Source organism: Engraulis encrasicolus, chromosome 5, assembly GCF_034702125.1.
Source record: "Engraulis encrasicolus isolate BLACKSEA-1 chromosome 5, IST_EnEncr_1.0, whole genome shotgun sequence".
In the NCBI taxonomy this organism is placed as follows: Eukaryota; Metazoa; Chordata; class Actinopteri; order Clupeiformes; family Engraulidae; genus Engraulis; species Engraulis encrasicolus.
Window position 1 is genome coordinate 7,390,130 of NC_085861.1, and position 18,225 is coordinate 7,408,354.

The following is an 18,225-nucleotide window of genomic DNA, read 5'->3' on the forward strand; positions in this document are numbered from 1 at the left end:
CGACTAGCGATTGTGTGTCCGATTTTGGCGTCGGGGTGCACCGCACACTAGAAGAGAATCGCAACTGTCAATCTTGTCGCTGCTTGCAGCCACCGAGACAATGCCCGACGTTCTATTTCCAGTCGCAAATATCAAACACTGTTTGATTTCTACGATTTGCGATCGGTGACTCTTTGAGCTGCCAAAGTTCTATCTTAGAACGTCGCTCACGACGAGGAAATCTTTCCCGACAATCGCTTGCGATGGTCCTGGGGGGTAAAGTTCCAGCGATTGTCGTAAGGATTGTCGAATCGGCGCGATAGTCGTGTAGTTTGAACCAGGCTTTAGAGTACATTATTATATGGTTGTGACGTCATCTGTCGAATGCTCCATTCATTTCAACGGGGCTCCCCAACGTTCGGACGTCTGTTATTTTTCGATAACGGACGGGTTGGTCTATAACAGACCGCTGTCAATGGCAACAAGACTTTTCACTGCTAAAGCGACTTTTCAACAAGACTCTAATCAGCTGCTGTGATAGACAGCACCCGTTGTCCTGGCTACCGCTGTCAATGGCAACAAGACGTTCACTGCTAAAGCCACTGGCTTGTATACAAGTCAGTGGCTAAAGCGAATGTTTCATATCACTCAGCAGGGGGTCCGGTCTTTTGTCACTCTAATCAGCTGCTGTGATAGACAACACCTGTTGTCCTGGCTAGCCTACCTAGCTGTTGCCTAGCGGTGTTCCACAACGGCACTGTTTTGTTTTGCGCAGCAACAATCTTAACATTAAATAGGTCTAAAGAAATGTCCCCGCATGTGTGAATCATTTAAGTATATCCATATAATAAGCGGGTTAACTTTCGGCGAGTCGGTCGCTTTGTGGAATAGCAGCACTTCAGAGAGAACAAGACCCCTCCGCTCCGCGTCGGGGTCTAAAGATTCTCTCTGTCGTGCTGCTATTCCACGGTAGCGACCTTCTCGCCGAACGTTAACCCTTACATATTAACTGCCATACAGAGAATCAGAACAGGTGCTGCCAATAAAGGGTTCCATCTCAACTGTCACATTCTCTTAACATTCTATTCTTAACGAGCACCTGCACTACAATTCTAGAATTCTATTGTACAGCTCTTCAATGCGTAAGGGATAATGTATTGTCCACACGTGACTATCGGAAAATATTTTCCCGACGAGGCGAATAACACCCCCGACGCCGAAGGCGGAGGGGTGTTATTCCGCTTCGAAGGGAAATATTTTCCGATAGTCACGTGTGGACAATACATTATCACGCTTATTATACGGATTTTACCAACATTAGAAAGCATAAATAGTTAACCAGTAGTTTAAAATAACATGTTTATTGCCATTTTATAGCGTGCGCAAAGAAAGATAGTTCTTGGAACGCTCATCATTTAAAAAGGTTACCAAGCAACAGAGTTTGGCTACTTTCTAACTTGTTACAGCCACGTTGCACTTCAAACTGTTTGCAGGCAGCTTCGTTCACTGCGCGATATCTACTAAACCTGGGTTCATAGCAGGAATATTTCTATCTAATCGGCGACAGTATTCCAGAAAAAAAGCATAGCAACCCAAGCACTGCTGTGCGCCCTGACCATCATTATCGATCCTGCTACAGGCACAGCACTGTGCGCCGGATGGTTGGCTGGAGGAGGCAACTTCTAGCCTACAGGCTACACCCTTAAGGAAACTGTCAACGAACTCCTCACTTGTAAAAAAAAAAAAATGAAGTAAAAAATACTGGGCAATAGTTTTAATAAAAGATGTCACGACAGCGGCCGGCGGACAGTGACAGTTTGCTTTCTTGGAACAGCAACATTCGGACATGAGATGTTGCTGATGAATCCTGATGGGCTACCACTCTGCCTTTTTTGTTATTAACTCCGTTAGGATGACATAACTGTTAACATTTATCGCTGAATGAGACTTCTAGTGTTGTTGCAATTCATCTTGAGACGTTTGAGAAGTGGTTGGTTACCGGAGCATCAGTGGGCCACCAGCAGCGTGCGTTAATCGCGCTGCTGCCATAGGCCTACTGCTAAAAATCAGAAGGCAAGACATATCAGTGAAGATATGACCGATCTACTTGCGGAGTGATCTCTGAAGTGACCAAACTCGTTGCCATTGGCAGCGGGTATTATTAGGTGGGCATTACAGAAAATTAGTGACCACCGAATGTTGGGTCCGCCCATTGAAATTGAATGGGCGCTCTTGCACCATTCTAGAGTGCCGTATAATAAAATGTGATATTGTCTTGCTGGGATGCTTATGACAGCCAGCTGCTTGGCTCTGTGGCAAAGGTGCTTGATTAGAGATATGGAGGTTGTGAGTTCGAATCTCACTCAGACCCATGTTGATTTTCAAATTATATCATATGCAGTGTTCCTTAGCCAACAAGCATGTATGTTATTTAGTATATTCCCGAAACGCGGACCTCCAACACTTTCAAGATGGCTGAATTGTTTGGCCCATAACTTCTGACTGGGTGGATGGATTTTTCCCACATTTTTTTTAGCTTTGTTTTCACAATAGTACTTCGTGTATAGATATCAAAAATAAAACTGCTCAGCTCTGCCCCAAAAAGGAAAGCCCGCTTCCAGCATTTTCTGCGAGAATGCAATCTAGTTTTATTTATTATTATTATTCAATTTTATTTAAAAATGTATTATTTTTCTCTATGCCTGGGTCAAAAAGACACGAAGACATATGTAACAAAAAAGAACACCTGATGTAGTCAGTATTGCAGGGTTGTTGGTACTGCCATGTTGTGTTATACATTTTGTTTGTTTGTGTTTACAGGTCAGTGGGGGTAGAGGTGCACAAATCTGCAAGCATAGAACAAGAGCACAATATGTCACACAAGTAAGTTCAGAGACGTGTGTGTGTGCGTGTGTGTGTGCGCGTGCGCGTGTGTGTCAGTCAGGGCTTGACACTAACACTCGCCAGCCGGCCATATGCGGGTGAATTTCGGCTTTGGCTAGTACCGGTAGATACCATTTTGGCGGGTCCGTTACTATTCTGAAAGACGAGGCTCTGCATTTTGTAGTTTTTTTCCTCTGACCGTCTTTGCTACAAAAGCAATTCAATGCGATTTCGCGAGCCTACACCTGTGTCACGTGTCTCCTGTGTGTCACGCACGCCAGGAATCTGATAGAGCTAGTCTTGCGAAGAGGAGTGGCAGCGAGCTACCGGCACATCAGCGTGCGTTTGGAAATGTCACTGAAAACCTTCACGTGAAAATAAAGTAGCAAAGTTAATCTCAACTGACCTGTTTTGCGATCTGTAATTAGTACAACAGCCTACTTAGTAGTAGCCTAGTGGACATTAAAATGACCAAGGCCAGAGGAAAACATGTCAGCCTGTCTAGTGAAAGTCTCGAGACTAATCAGCGCAGTGATAAGACAAGGACACATGTGGCATTAATAATGTTCGGTTTAAATTATTTTCTGATTTGCTTGTATGTCTTCATACCTTAATATTCCACCATGTTTCTTGTGCTGTTGTTCTCGACTGTCAAACCGGGCTTAAACAACGCGCAGTAGTAGCCTTTCAGACTGCACAAAAGCATGTCCCATCGGATGTCCCCGTCTCACCTTGCGTCCGTCAATATTAAACGGAATGAAAGGAAGTCGTAGCCCCTTCTAGTTACCGCATCTGTGTGTGCTTTCTAGTGGATAGGCCTACTTTTATAAGAAAATATTCCAGAAGAGGTGTTATTCCACATCCATGACCGAGGACAGGCGAACTTGGCAATGACTTTGCGCTATCTACTTTGCGCATCAATTTAGACGGCGACCTCCACAGATAGGCCTATATGATATGAAGAAAGTGCCCTCCAGATCAAAGACGAAAATATTTTGCTCTCGTGTAGCTTACATTTGTGCCCTTCCACAACACTGTGCTTGATGTTTCTGCATGGTCAATATAGGCTATCCCATTCCTCAGATCAGTAAATCTGTTCTTTCCATAGCATGCATGCATGGACCAGTTAACACATTCAATACCAGTCGTTATTTCACTTTAAGCACGCACTGGTTTAGGCAAAAATAGCGATTTTGAACATTCGAACTGAGATAAAGCCTTTTTTGTCACGGGTGCGCTCTGACTCTCCGAGTTTAAATTGCTGGTCTAAATGCATTTTATCGCCCAAAGAACAATTCCAGTAGCTTCCAAGTAAACTATTTTGGTGCAAAAATCACCTGGTCAGGCAGTTCAGAGCATCTGAAATGCTAGCTGGCTAATGTCACTTGACTGGCAGTTTTCGTTCTGTAGATAAAAGTAGACGTGCCATAGTACTCACCCAAAAGTAGGTTACTTCCTGCTGTGTTGCATGCTGCTTTTCATTACAACCTTCCATTTTACACCTATCCTGATGGCAGCAAAACTCCTAATCCTTCCATATGTTTAGGAATAGGCTAGCTAGCAAGGCAAGTAACTTGTGTTTTGATTCTCCAGCCCAGGAAGTACTCGAGACGTGACGTGACGTGATGAGGAAGTGGTTTGACTGGCTATAATAAAACTCAAATACTTTGTGTAATAAAATGCACAGATGATGAAATATCCAGATCCTGACTTTGTAGGAGTTTTGACTTTGTAGGTGTTTTCATGATCTATGTCAGTTCTGTTCATCACATTATTACGAAAATCACACAGAATATACATTCGAATGTGTAGATTCAGAATCCAATAAATAAATGTAAAAACGTAATTTTACGGTTTGGGAGCCAACGTTTGGGAGACGATACGTATTTTTACGTGACTTGGTAGTGAATGTGTTAATAGGCCTAACAATTCTAATTATAGGCCCTATAGCATAGTAGGCCTATATTATACTGTATATTATATGATATTATATTATATTATGTTATGTTATTATGTTATATTAGCCTACATTACATTATTACAGTCTATTACATAATTCATTAAAGCTGCTATGATGGTTAAGAAAATTATGGCTAGTGAAAAGGCCCAATGGCTAGTGAGTCAGGAAAACCACTAGCCAAAATGGCTGGTAAGCGAAAAAGTTAGTGTCAAGCACTGGTGTGTGTGTGTGTGTGTGTGTGTGTGCGTGTGTGTGTGCGTGTGCGTGTGCGCGTGCGCGTGTACACATGCATTAATGCATAAATCCTCGCAATAACACGAGCTGCATGTTTTCAATGTACTGTGAAATCAACATGTATATCTAACGGTGGTTTTGTTGTTCCTGACAGTGCGGAGGATGAAGGCTTAGGTGAACACGCCGGCAATGAAGACGCCATCTCACTCAACGACATCATTCCAGAGACCAACATTTGTTTTGTAAGTCAAGCCAGTTCATCTACACCAGGGGTGGGGAACCTCTGTCTCGAGGGCCATTTGCGGCCCTTGAGGCCTTTTTATCCGGCCCCCGATATAGTTTTAATGTTATGCAGCTTCACATGAGATATGACCTATTTTGTAAAGGAAACTCAGAAAATACATTTGTAATACAATTAAGTTATATTCAAGGGACCTACAGAAGGTGGGTCTGTTTTAAAGGTGGCTGCCTTCAATTTAGGCCTAAAGTACAGGGGGAAATTCTGGTTTGTGTTCATAATACGGCCCTCAGCTGAATTTGAAGTGGCCCCTCGAACGAAAAAGGTTCCCCATCCCTGATCTACATTCACTGCCCAGTCGCAGCTTCATCAACCTCAATGTCAAGAATTCAAGACACAAATAATTTTATTCTATTATACACCTATACATGGGTTCACCATGTTTATAAACACAATGTTGTGAGGAGGGGCAAGACACTGGCAGCCAACCATGTGAGCTAATTTTTTGACCGACAGCGGTTTGCAACAATCAGAGGTTGAGTTGTGCGCAGCTATTGTCGCGCAGCCAGGAGACAACAAAAATTTAGAACCCATGTATAATGAGATGTAATACAAGAAATCTTGAATCTTTATTGAATGAAAAGGGGTTAAGCTTTGCACACCATGCACAGACGAGCACCATTTCCTAATTGTCGTTTGTCTGTCTAATTTATTCCCCCCAGTAAACTCTACAAAAGTCCACAAAAGAACACTTCATGCAAAACGGAATGCTCTTCCGTTCCGACTGCACACACCCACACACCAAGAGCCCTGGTTTCCCATGGACAAACGACAGAAGGAGGAAGAAAAGACTGCGAGAGGAGAATGAAGAGAGCTGTGTGTGTGTGTGCATGTGTGTATGTTTGTCCATGTGTGTCCATGCATACACACATGAGCTCAAGACAAGTGTATATACACATGTGTGTGTGGGTGTGTGTGTGTCTGTAAGCTTTTCCCATACCCACAAGGCTATGCTGCTAACACTCCAATTCCCATCATGCATCACTGGACTGAGATGCTCAATTTTCCCATCATGCATTACTGGACCCAGATGCCCAGTTTTTCCCATCACGCATCACTGGACCAAGATGCGCTCAGTTTTCCCATCACGCATCACTGAACCAAGATGCGCCCAGTCATCACATGATGGCGATGCCCAATTCAAAAACCCCATTTGGCCAGCATTACGCCCAGCATGATTGAGCCATCATTGGGCAGTGCTCCAGCTATTGGTGCAGTGCCAATCGCCAGGTGGTGTGCTGTGCAGTGCCGCAGGTGTGGGTGCCAAGCCCCAGGTGTATTGTGCAGGGCCCCTGCTGTGGGTGCAATGCCAAGCCCCCCAGCTTAGCACGACCACCCATGGAGAGGAACCTGTAGTCGTGTAGAACTGGAATGGGATGATCTCCTCCTCTCCCTATCAGCGTGTGGAAACATCCCAGCTACTCTCCTCTCTTCCAACCTGCCATGCTTTACCCTGTCCTTCCCCTTCTCCTGTCCCTGTCCTCTGTCTATCCCAGTGTGGACAAACCAGAAAGGAGCAATTTTATTTAAAACCAGTCCAGCACAACTTATTACTGTATCACAGTCTGGCTCTACGTATGATCCTATAAGAGCTTACTATCTGATCATGTTGGTTTTCTTTCTTGATTTCCTTCCCCCCCCTCTTTCCTTCATTCCTTCCTTCCCCTTATTTCCTTCCTTCACTCCTTCCCTCCCTCCGTCTCCTCCCCCTGGTTCAGTGTTGCAAAATATCCTGTGGTCTCGGACATTTCCTGTGCAGCCATAACTGAAAGAGCTTTGATGTGCAGACTCCACTGGATCCTACATGTGTGCTGCTGGCATTGGTGTTGGTTGTGCATCAGCTGATCTTGGCAGTGAATAAACGTACAAGGGGTGTGTGGGGTTATGCCCTCTGTATCTGACGCCAAGGGTTAATGATGACGTGATATTGACATTGAAAAGCGCCAATATCTTTTATTTTCACCTTTTCTGGTGAAACCAGTTCTTTTTCGTTCCTAGTTTGTTTGTGGGCAAACACGTTTTTCCTGATAAAAAAAGCACAGTTTTTGGTTCATTTTCACAGCACAGCTCAGCAGGCAGTAAGGCCTCCTTCAAAGACACCACCGAATATAAAACCACTCGTCCTTGTTTTTTCCCCCCTTTTGGCACACAAAATTTGTTAAGGCACTGTTGCTGGTTCGGATGTGGTTGTTTGTTGTGTTCAAGTGTATTTTATGTGCTTTTGTTTGGCTTTTTGACTACTGTTTGTCCAGTGTACCAACCCATATGTCCTTTTTCCGCTCGGCCAATCACAATGCACCTCAGCCATGAGACGGACCAATCAGCTTCTTGTCCTACAGTGCTGGCCTCCAATGAAGGGAAAAGCTTGGTGTTTTTAATGTACACATTTCATGCCAAGCTGTCTGCCCTGCCTGGCACGCTTTGTCACGCTCGTAAGATCAGTTATCTCCCCCTCACCATCTCAACCTTTTTTTTTTTTATGTCTGCAGACACTTCCTTTACACACACACACACCACACACACACACACACACACACACACACACACACACACACACACACACACACACACACACACACACACACACACACACACCGCCTATTCATTTCTGCTGGTTACAGAAATGAGGGTTCATTGTCTGAAGGACTACAAGTGACACTGCTGTGTGGTGGACAGGTTTTTTTTTTTCCTATGTGGTGGTTTTCTTGTAGTAGTAAACGTAACTAAAGTAAATGAATTTAGGTGAATACTTGAGTTTGACCAAGCATGGCATGTTCTGAACTGAGCAGTTGTTGTGTGTCACATGTTCTCTCAATCATTCTTTTGCTTTCATGTTTGAATTATATATATTTTTTGGTCATTTTTTTAATTTCATACTGTGTAATTGTCTCTGCTGGTGCTTTTGATTGAACACATCAGTGATGTTGCCATGGTCACAGGTAGCCACTTGTCTTTGGGCTCTCTCACTGATGAGGTTCCCTAAGCCCATACATGTATTGAGACTCCTTTTTAAATCATTGACAGAATACTAAAGCCCAGTCCGTTTCTAAGAGTATAGACCAGACAAACTCCGAGAGATGCATGTACTTTGCCCTTTGAGACATTGTTCTTTTTTTTCCCTCTCACCATTTCATTCACCAAACTCACTTTTGTTTTCACTATGTTTGTTCACTCTTTCAGGAGAGGTGTGGTGTGTTTTCATGTTCTCTGACATGTGTTTCCCAGTGTCCATGGGAATTCTTGTAGACGGTGCTGTGCCAAACAGCTATACATTTTAGACTCAGCTACGCTTAACATTCCCTGTCCATACTTTTTGTACATGACTGATTGGTCTGAACTGACAGAATGAACAACAACAACAAAAATAGATCAAACTGTATTCAATCATTAATTTCCCTCCACTTTTTCTTTTTTTTTTTTTTTAATCAAATGAGTTGAGCTTTCAGGATTGTGTGATTGGCTTCAGAACAAATACTCTGATCTTCCTTTCTCTGTTGGAAGCATGCAACAGGGTTTTGTAACTTCATTAGTAGTTTGCCAATTGCTTCCACTGACGGGGAAATAGACAAGAGGCTTGATTAACATTGAGAAATGGACACTTTCACACGTTAATAGTATGGAACTGACAGAAGACGTTTGTGGAAGCCTGATGGCAGAGATTTCTTTTCTTTTTTCTTTTTTTGGTGTTCATAAACCACCCACCAAAGAGCTGGACATGTCGTTAAGTGTTGTTAGGTTATCTGTCGGAGTGGTGTTCTTTGCTCTCGTCTCGCATAACATTGCTCTACCGCTTCCATGGAAGGGAAGATGGTAAGGGACTACATTGAGCTCTGCAGCACAGTCAGACTGCAGTTGTCTTCTGGATGCCCGTGAAGGAGGCGGGGTGCTGATGTATCTGATCTGCCTCTCTGTTGCATGCTGTCTTCATAAAATGAACTCACCAGAGGGGTATACTAAGATTCAGGAGGTAAATCATCTAATCATCAGAGCATGGAGTACACATTTTCTTAAGACAATGAGGGGGGGAGGGGGTTGGGTTTTTTCTTTTTTGTTCCTGTGGTTTTTAGATTTTCTATGTACTGTGGGAACGGTATGTCATTTCAGTTCTTTGATTTCACCTCCATTTTCATTCATTTTGGTCCACATTGTTTGAATATGTGTGTGTACACTGGTGTACACAATCACAAGTTGAACTTCCGCAGTGTGTGTGTGTGTGACTTTTTTTTATCTCCATGGCTTTCACATTGTGGATACAAAAATGCCTTCGATCAAGTTCTGTTGGTTACATACATGTGCCTCATGCTGTTCACTGACCACAATACCTGATGGTCAGTGGTGTAGTCTACGTAGAACGCAGGTATACGCAGTATACCCACCTTAAAAAATCAGGGATTTCAGTATACCCACTCAAAATTGATTGATCCATTATTGAGAATAGCACAAATATATACAGTATATCCACTTAAAAAATGCTCACATATACAGTATACCACAAAAAAGTAAACTACACCACTGCTGATGGTGCCCTACCCCAGATAGCTTTGCTGCCCAAATCTCTACTGGTGGGCAAGCAGGCATGGTTGTCGCCATGTTGGTCTTGCCCTGTCCCTGAAATGTCTGACTCTGATAATCAGTGTTTCTCCTTTCGTCAGGCATTCCACTGCTGACTGCCATTACAAAACACACAGACACATTTGTGCATGTATTGCACCATGCATTTCACCAAAGTTCACACACACACACACACACACACACACACACACAGACACACACAGACACACACACACACACACACACACACACACACACACACACACACACACACACACACACACACACACACACACACACACACACACACACACACCCCTCATACTGAATGATTGTTTGTTGTGTGCATAGTGACGTCAGGCACCAAAGTGAACACACTGCCCCGCCACACACAGGGTCCACCACAACACAACACAATACAATGCAGGTCTCTTTTGAGGCCACCTTTGTATTTCGTAACCATTTACAGTGGCCATCTTTGTAGTTCTTAACCATTTGTATGAAGTACCATAATGATGCTGAATATATTGGGGGTGTACCCAATAAAACGGGGTCCACCCTCCCTCATCCCAGGACTATTTATTCCCCATCCCAAAACAAGAGGATTTCATATTGAGATGAAAAGAAGGAAGTGGTGTTCAGTTTGCTGCTTCATGGCTGACCTCATGACACAACGCAGCCTCGTAAACGAAAGGACTGAGAGTGGAAACACAAATGTATGACAGCCATGGAAGAAAGGACTGTCTCCGTTTAGTTCAACTGTACACATTTTAAAAACTCGAACTTGCCCACTATAAGATATTGCCTTTATGTGACTCATAGTGTCCAGACCTCCATCCTCTACAACACATTGTAATGTGAATGTTCTTCGTCAAGAGGGATTGCTGAAGCACAAGTCGCAGGCAACCAGACACATCTTGTAGACAAAAAAACGTGGTTGCATGCTGGCAAGATAAGACACTACAGATCAAATGAATAATTGCAATATGAACTTTTCGCCAGTTCTTGTTTAAGAATTGTATTTATTGAGGCTTTTTTTTATTCTTGTAGGTATATAAGAATGATATATGTGGCGTAGGTGATTGTATGTATCATGTACTCTTGACAGAAAAGAATTTCTGAATCTTAAGTAGTATCTATTGCATAATTAAAACGGAGGGGGGGGGGATTGTTCGACTTTATCTTTTATATTACGAAGTGTTTTAAAGATGTGTCATGATTGTTATTACCCATCGAAAACAAGTGACTCGCCTACTATCTTGCATTTTCTACTTTATACTTCTGAATGTCTGGCGGTCCCAGGGCAGTAGGCCTGGGCACCGTAAATGCTTCAATGACTATATTTTTACTGGGCCTATTTAAAATGTGTATATGTACATAAGCACTCACGGAAATGCCTTTTTCTTTCTCTCGCGCAGTGTTCAATGCCTCTATCGCCATGTTTCCAGTGATGTGGTGGTGCTTTTTCACAATGTCTGATTTAAATAAAATATTTTCTAAACGCTGTATGTTTGCGTCTACCCCAGTTCATGTGTTGGCATTAGTGAGAGAAGCTTTAAATGTAAGAATGATTGTGTACTGCATAAAAGCCATACTTTTAACTTCCATCAGCTCAGTGCAACACAATGTATATTATTCATACCTGCTGTATGTAGGCTACTGTGTTTATAGCAGATAGCTCAAATGACTCTAGAGCAGTATTTCCCAATCTTTTTTATGACTTTTTCTCATATGAGAGTAGCCTCTAACTCAGGGGTGGGGAACCTTTTTCATTTGAGGGGCCACTTCAAATTTATCTGAGAGCCGTAAAAGTCCTCTGAGGGCCGTACTATGAACACAAACCAGGATTTCACCCTGTACTTTAGGCCAATATTGAAGGCAGCCACCTTTTGAACAGTCCCCACCTTCATTAGATCTCCCGAATATAAATTAATTGTATTGCAAATGTATTTTCTAAGATTCCTTTACAAAATATGTCATTCATGTGAAGCTGCATAACATTAAAATTATATCAGGGCCCGGATAAAACTGGGAAATATGGGAATATATTGTCGCATTCCCCGGCGGTAGGAGCTTCCCAATATGCAACCAGGAGGCAGCTACCTCCCACTTGAAAGCATTTCAACCAACAAGTCCAATTTGGACTAATTCTATCACTGTGCACCCATGCTGTGCACTGTCATTGCTGTGTTGACGTCACGATTTCGAAGTCGGGGTACTTCGATTTGGCCCCAGCCCGCGACGTGAACATTCCGCTTCAACAGGCGTTCCAATGCATTTCAGCATGTAGGAGGTCAGAAATATCCCATCTCCCACCCTCAGGGAATGCACCATATGTAATGTGCAAGAATGCAGGGGGGCACTACTTCCTATTCACTCCCCCACCCACAGTTTGGATGAAAGGTGCATGAAACAAACCTCAAACTTCCCATCTTAAAACCAGAGTAGGCCTTCCTGTCTATTCATTGTCCATATTTGTGAGTTGGCCTATCAAATTAAAATGAACAAAGGCCTTTCTAATTAAAACAGAAGAGTAGGCCCTTATTGACATTGGCACCAATAACATTTTATGAAGGAGTTCTTGTGACCTCAACAACCTGAGGTCACCAAAAAAGTTAAAGCAAGACACAACTCCATTGCCCATAATGCATTTTACACGGCTCTCTGGTGATAGCCAATCACGCCTCTCTAAAAGTGACGTCGACGTATCGACCAAGCGTTTCCAAGATGGTGCTTGAAAGTACTATGGTCTGGTAAGAAATAACAAAATGTGTAAATATTTGTAACATTGTGTCGCTTTTACGACTTGTCTTTGCGAAATGTAGTGTAGCAGTATCTTAGTTACTTGTTCAAGATGTAAAGCAATGCATGATTTCGGAAGAACAATTAAAATTGGAGAGGGATCTTTGTCCTGAGTCATAGGCTGATGGGGGGATGCTAGCTCGCCAGTCACAACAAATTAGACAGCTTTCATGTTAACCGGTGCTGCTAAATTTTCCAATTTATAGAGTCATTACAACTGGATCACCATCCATGTTACTGAAATCATTTGGAAAATATTTGCCTCGTTTAATTCGCAGTATCATTTATTAGCTAACGAGCTAACACTGATCTGGAAGCTACTGCCTGCGTCCTCCATTGAGAGTATTATTCTACAATCTAGGCGTCTTCTTCAGTAACGTATGCTTGTCACTATCAAGATTGCCTAACTGACAATCTCCAAGATCAACATCCTTGTTCGCTACCAAGAACTGATTATTTCGGTGGGGCAGATTCTCTCATTGTGAGATCCTTACAAAATGAATGAAATGGGAAAGACAGTCTGGCGAAACGAATACTTGAACTATCTAATTTTGTTCTTGTGTTTTAACCGTCAGTGTTGACAACAGTGAATACATGCGAAATGGAGACTTCCTACCCACCAGACTACAAGCCCAGCAGGATGCTGTCAACATCGTGTGTCACACCAAAACCCGCAGCAACCCTGAGAATAACGTGGGCCTCATCACACTTGCCAAGTATGTTTGACTGTTTCCGAGGGGAAAGTAATTTCAATTCTCCTAAGCTATTTTCACTGAACCATTTTAGGCAAAGCAATTGCATCAAATGTAACTGTACTGTTCTTGTTTATGTTTTCAGTAACTGTGAAGTGTTGACTACCCTGACCCCTGATACGGGACGGATTTTGTCCAAACTGCATGCCGTCCAGCCCCTTGGCAATATTAATTTCACCACTGGCATCAGAGTGGCCCATGTAAGACACACACATTACAGTAGCATATACGCACTCGCACACGCACGCTCACACACACAAAATAACAACATTTATGTTCTTACAGCTGGCTTTGAAACACAGACAAGGGAAGAACCACAAGATGAGAATCATCGCCTTTGTGGGCAGCCCTGTGGAGGACACAGAGAAAGATGTGAGCACCATTACACTGTACTGCTTGTGTTGCTAACAATAACACAATACTACGTTGCTACTGGAAAACTGCATGAATTGGTCAAGTTGTCCCTGTGTCTACTTATCTTCCTCACAGCTTGTGAAGATGGCTAAGCGTCTAAAAAAGGAGAAAGTTAGTGTGGACATCATCAACTTTGGAGAGGAGGTGAGTTTTTCATGTTAGTCAATGTAAACATTATTTTAATGTAATTTTAAGTTAAATCTAACAGATAGTAGGCTACATAGTTAGGATTGAAATTTCTTTTCACCAGTCTAATGTGCAGTTTAAAACTAAGACATGCAAAAAATATCAAATGTACACAGACAATACTTAGGCATAAGACATATGGGCAGATAAGAGAATGTATCCAACAAAGAAAACTCTGAATGAATAGAATAACAGATACTTTGAGCTGTGTGGTGGTATGAACTGTGTTATACAAATAATTATTATGAATGATTGATATTAATAGTTATTAATTTTATTATGTCTTCAAGTCATTTTAAATTACTTTGCCGCCCTTTGCCCACCCTTGTTGCTATATCACTCATCTGCCTTGCCTCCACCACAGGAGCTGAACACAGAGAAGCTGACTGCCTTCGTGAACACCCTGAATGGCAAAGAGGGCACCGGCTCCCACCTGGTGACAGTGCCCCCGGGCCCCAGCCTGGCCGATGCCCTGCTGTCCTCCCCCATCCTTGCCGGCGAGGGGGGCACCGCCATGGGCCTGGGTGCCAGCGACTTCGAGTTTGGAGTGGACCCGAGTGCAGACCCGGAACTGGCTCTGGTAAGCATGATGCAAATACACCGGCGTAGCCTTTAAATGCAGATGGAGTCGCTTGTGATTACACTCAGTCACTGCTTGTTGAGCAAACTTGGTCATAACATTGCTATGACGTCAGCGAAGGTCAGAATGGTTTATAACAGCAACCTTAATTCAAAATTACAAATTCAAATTTGCACACTTCTGTAGTTGGACAGGTGTGTAGGATATTATCCCAGTGGGATTGTCATTCAAGAAAGAAATCCCGCACAATTCCAGCAACAAACTTTAACACAATGTTTCGGCCATCCAACCTTCTTCAGGCAAAGGTTCAGGTTTTAAGAAGGTCGGATGACAAAAAGTTATATTTAAAGTTTGTTGGTGGAATTGACAGTGTGTGGGATTTCTAGGACAACAACAATCTTACAATATAGGCTCTGCATGAAAGGGTTAAAAGTGTCATACACACTATATTACATTAGGGTTCTGTTACATTGCAGAAAAGAGTAAAGGTATTTTTTGTTGTTGTTGTTGCAGTTGTGAGGGGTCGCTTTCATCATTTCATTCTTTCATTCTTTCTTCATTTTCATTTCCTGATCACTGAAGCCAGTTTAAAACTAAAATGTATTTGTATTTGCTCAATAATAATAATAATAATAATAATAATAATAATAATAATAATGGTACCACTAATCTCTCCACCCCTGTCAGGCCTTGAGGGTGTCCATGGAGGAGCAGAGGCAGAGGCAGGAAGAGGAGGCTCGCAGGGTATCTGCTGCAGAGGCCGGTGTCCCCTCCCCTACCACAGAAGGTAAGACTCATATTAACCAATCATATGACAGAATTCTGTTGGGAAGTGAGTGAGATAACAATAATGAAAATAAATGTTAAATCATAACAGGCATGCAAGTAATTTCTGTTTTCTATGTCACCTTGAATTTGCAAGTGTCTATGTAGTGTAATGCCATTTGTGTTTCTCGTTAACTCAGATAATGCCCTTTTTCAAGTCCCTTTGTATTAAGTATCTCCTAAATGTCAATGTAATCACAGGACTCTATAAAGCAGAAGTAGAAGTGCTGTTACTGATGTTATTACAACACTGACTAGTACACAATATTGCACCATTGTTACACCAGTTATTCTATGTACTGCTGTTGCCATTGTATCAGTAGAAGTACTACTTCTATCTCATACACCTCTGAATATAATGAAACGTCACTTGTGTATCTTTAGCAGAGTCGGACAATGCCCTTCTAAAGATGTCAGTGCCCGCCTCAGACGCTGGCACCCCTGTGCTGCCTGACTTCAGCCGCATGACAGAGGACGAGCAGATTGCCTATGCGCTACAGATGAGCATGCAGGGAGGAGGTGAGGCCTTTTCATCTAGAATATTCTCCACTTCTACAACATTCACCACTTCACACATTAAACTTAAAGCTTCAAGGTGCACTGTTTAGGATGGTGATGGAGTTGGTATTGCAACTATGCTGGTCATTGAAACTGTGCTGCCTATTTCCAAATTGTATCTCTTCATGAACATTTACAAAATAATCAACTAATACTTACTGGTTTGGCCAAAGTATAGTAAGTTTTGAAGGTAAAAATGCCTATTTCTGGACACTCAAAATGGCCGACCATGCAGAAGACCCCCCCCCTTTATGTATGAAATTTGTTCCAGTCATAATGAATACTTAGAATTTGATGGTGGTATTAAGTATTTGTGGAAAAGGTAACATTTCTGAATGAATAGCATGAGTTCTGGAAATAAACTAGCAATAATATTACACAGTGCACCTTTAAGCTGGGCTCAAACTACTGGACTTAAAAATGTTGACTGGTTGTGCTGCACACATAGTCACAACAACTGACAATCTTGTCTCAAATCGTAAACATGCACACAATACCCACCGTTCTGTTTCGAGTTGTAAATATTATACTCTCTATACCGGTAAGAGTCCATCTCAGAACATTGTACACAACAAAGGAAACTTGGCTTGCGATGGTCCTGGGGAGGAACATTCCACTGATTGTCATAAGGGGAGAGGCTTTCAGCCAATAATCCATACACTCACCCTTGCAGTTACTCTTATGTTGTTCCCATGCAGAGTTTGGTGCAGAGGCTATGGATGTAGACGCTGGGGCTGCCGCTGAGGAAACTAAGGTAAAACTTCTGGCCTATACACATTATATCTATCCGTATCTGTTTCCTTATCCAAATGTAGAGTATAGTATGCTGACGGGTAATCTGATTAAAAATGTATACATTCCTAACACTCAATAAATGGCCATGGGCAATCCTGAACCACACCTTTCCTACGAGAAATTGGAAAGATCCAGTCGCACATCTTGTCCACTTCCTCCGCCCGCTGGTCAGGCCAGCTGTGCCAGAGATTCTTTAAGTATATAGAGATATGCCAATGTAATAGGTTGCTGTGGGCACCTAACATGACCAGGTTAGGGTCTGCCTAAAGTAGCGTGTCATAGCGTGTCATAATACCCCCCCCCCCCCCCCCCTTGTAATAATAGAACCCGTAAACAATGGGCCAATGGAACCTCTCTCTCTCTACTCTCTCTGGCTGTGCCGCCTGGCAGTGAATTGGCACCGTACAACCAGCGGGCGGCGGCGTATACAGAGGGAAAAACGGGCAGCCTCGTTGGGCGGGCCAGATGTGCAAACTGATTCTATCGGTAGCCTCCAGGCTCTCTCACTTGTCAGCCAATTATCCACCAGCATGTACACAAATACACCAGCCCAGTCTCATGACATTTCTTCCACCAAAAGTAGGCACAGATTTCGTAAGGGTGTTACGAATCAGACAGCCCATTGAAATACATTGGTTGTGAATGAGTAGCCCAGTCATGAAAAACAGGGCTTTTTCGTAACGGTATCGCGAATGTTGTAGATTGTTTTCGTGACCGTACTACGAAATGGCATGAGACAGGTTTTGAATACACACACACACACGCACACATTCACCGTATGTCAGCAAGGTCCCATTGATACCCACCAGTATATTGGAGGCTTTGTTATGGTAAAGTTTGGGAACCCCTGTCCTAAACCACACCTTTGACACACACACACACACACACACAGTATGTCAGCAAGGTCCCACTGATTCCCTGTGTGCTTCTTTGCAGGATGAGGAGGACTACGACGTGATGCAGGACCCAGAGTTCCTGCAGAGCGTTCTGGAGAACCTCCCGGGCGTGGACCCCAACAACGAGGCCATCCGCAACGCCATGGGCTCCCTAGCCTCGCAGACCGGGCCCAAGCCAGACAACAAGAAGGACGAGAAGAAGAAATGAGAATAGTAATAATAATAATTGGCCTCTGATCATAACTCATTATACCTGATAAGACAAAAAAACATGGTCTGGCAGCGAATATTCTTTTGAGAAGTGTGTGTGTGCGTGTGTGTGCGTCTGTGAGCGTGCGTGCATGGGGGTGCATGTGTAGGGAGAGACTTATTTCCAAGCCAAACCTCCTGCAAGGCTTTGTTTGTATCCATTACACAATTATCTTATTTCCTTTTGCACCAAGGTCTTGGTTAAATACTTTGTGCTGTTATTAAAGTCGGGTATCTGTTAAGCTTGTGAGTGGTGGGAGTGT

General features: G+C 43.0%; 2 protein-coding genes across 4 annotated transcripts in view; both read left to right on the forward strand.

Annotated features, from left to right (window-relative positions):
- Positions 1 to 7,250, forward strand: part of pip5k1ab (phosphatidylinositol-4-phosphate 5-kinase, type I, alpha, b) — a 47,087-nt gene extending 39,837 nt beyond the window's left edge. For both annotated transcript variants that reach the window (XM_063198601.1, XM_063198602.1), the window contains 3 exons: positions 2,800 to 2,862; positions 5,211 to 5,298; positions 6,017 to 7,250. In XM_063198601.1, coding sequence (XP_063054671.1) covers positions 2,800 to 2,862; positions 5,211 to 5,298; positions 6,017 to 6,019 — 154 coding nt within the window. In that variant the 3' untranslated portion in view covers positions 6,020 to 7,250. The remainder of the gene's footprint in view (positions 1 to 2,799; positions 2,863 to 5,210; positions 5,299 to 6,016) is intronic.
- A 5,310-nt stretch (positions 7,251 to 12,560) lies between these two features.
- On the forward strand, positions 12,561 to 18,204 carry LOC134448904 (26S proteasome non-ATPase regulatory subunit 4-like). Of its 2 annotated transcripts, none has more exons than XM_063198604.1 (10): positions 12,561 to 12,658; positions 13,283 to 13,423; positions 13,545 to 13,659; positions 13,745 to 13,831; positions 13,949 to 14,017; positions 14,424 to 14,639; positions 15,327 to 15,426; positions 15,849 to 15,983; positions 16,721 to 16,776; positions 17,754 to 18,204. In XM_063198604.1, the coding sequence occupies exons 1-10, from the start codon at positions 12,633 to 12,635 to the stop codon at positions 17,919 to 17,921; spliced, it is 1,113 nt and encodes a 370-aa protein (XP_063054674.1). In that variant the 5' UTR covers positions 12,561 to 12,632; the 3' UTR covers positions 17,922 to 18,204. The 2 variants fall into 2 exon arrangements, with proteins under 2 accessions (XP_063054674.1, XP_063054675.1); XM_063198605.1 differs by having other exon boundaries at positions 15,852 to 15,983.
- The last annotated feature ends 21 nt before the right edge of the window (positions 18,205 to 18,225 follow it).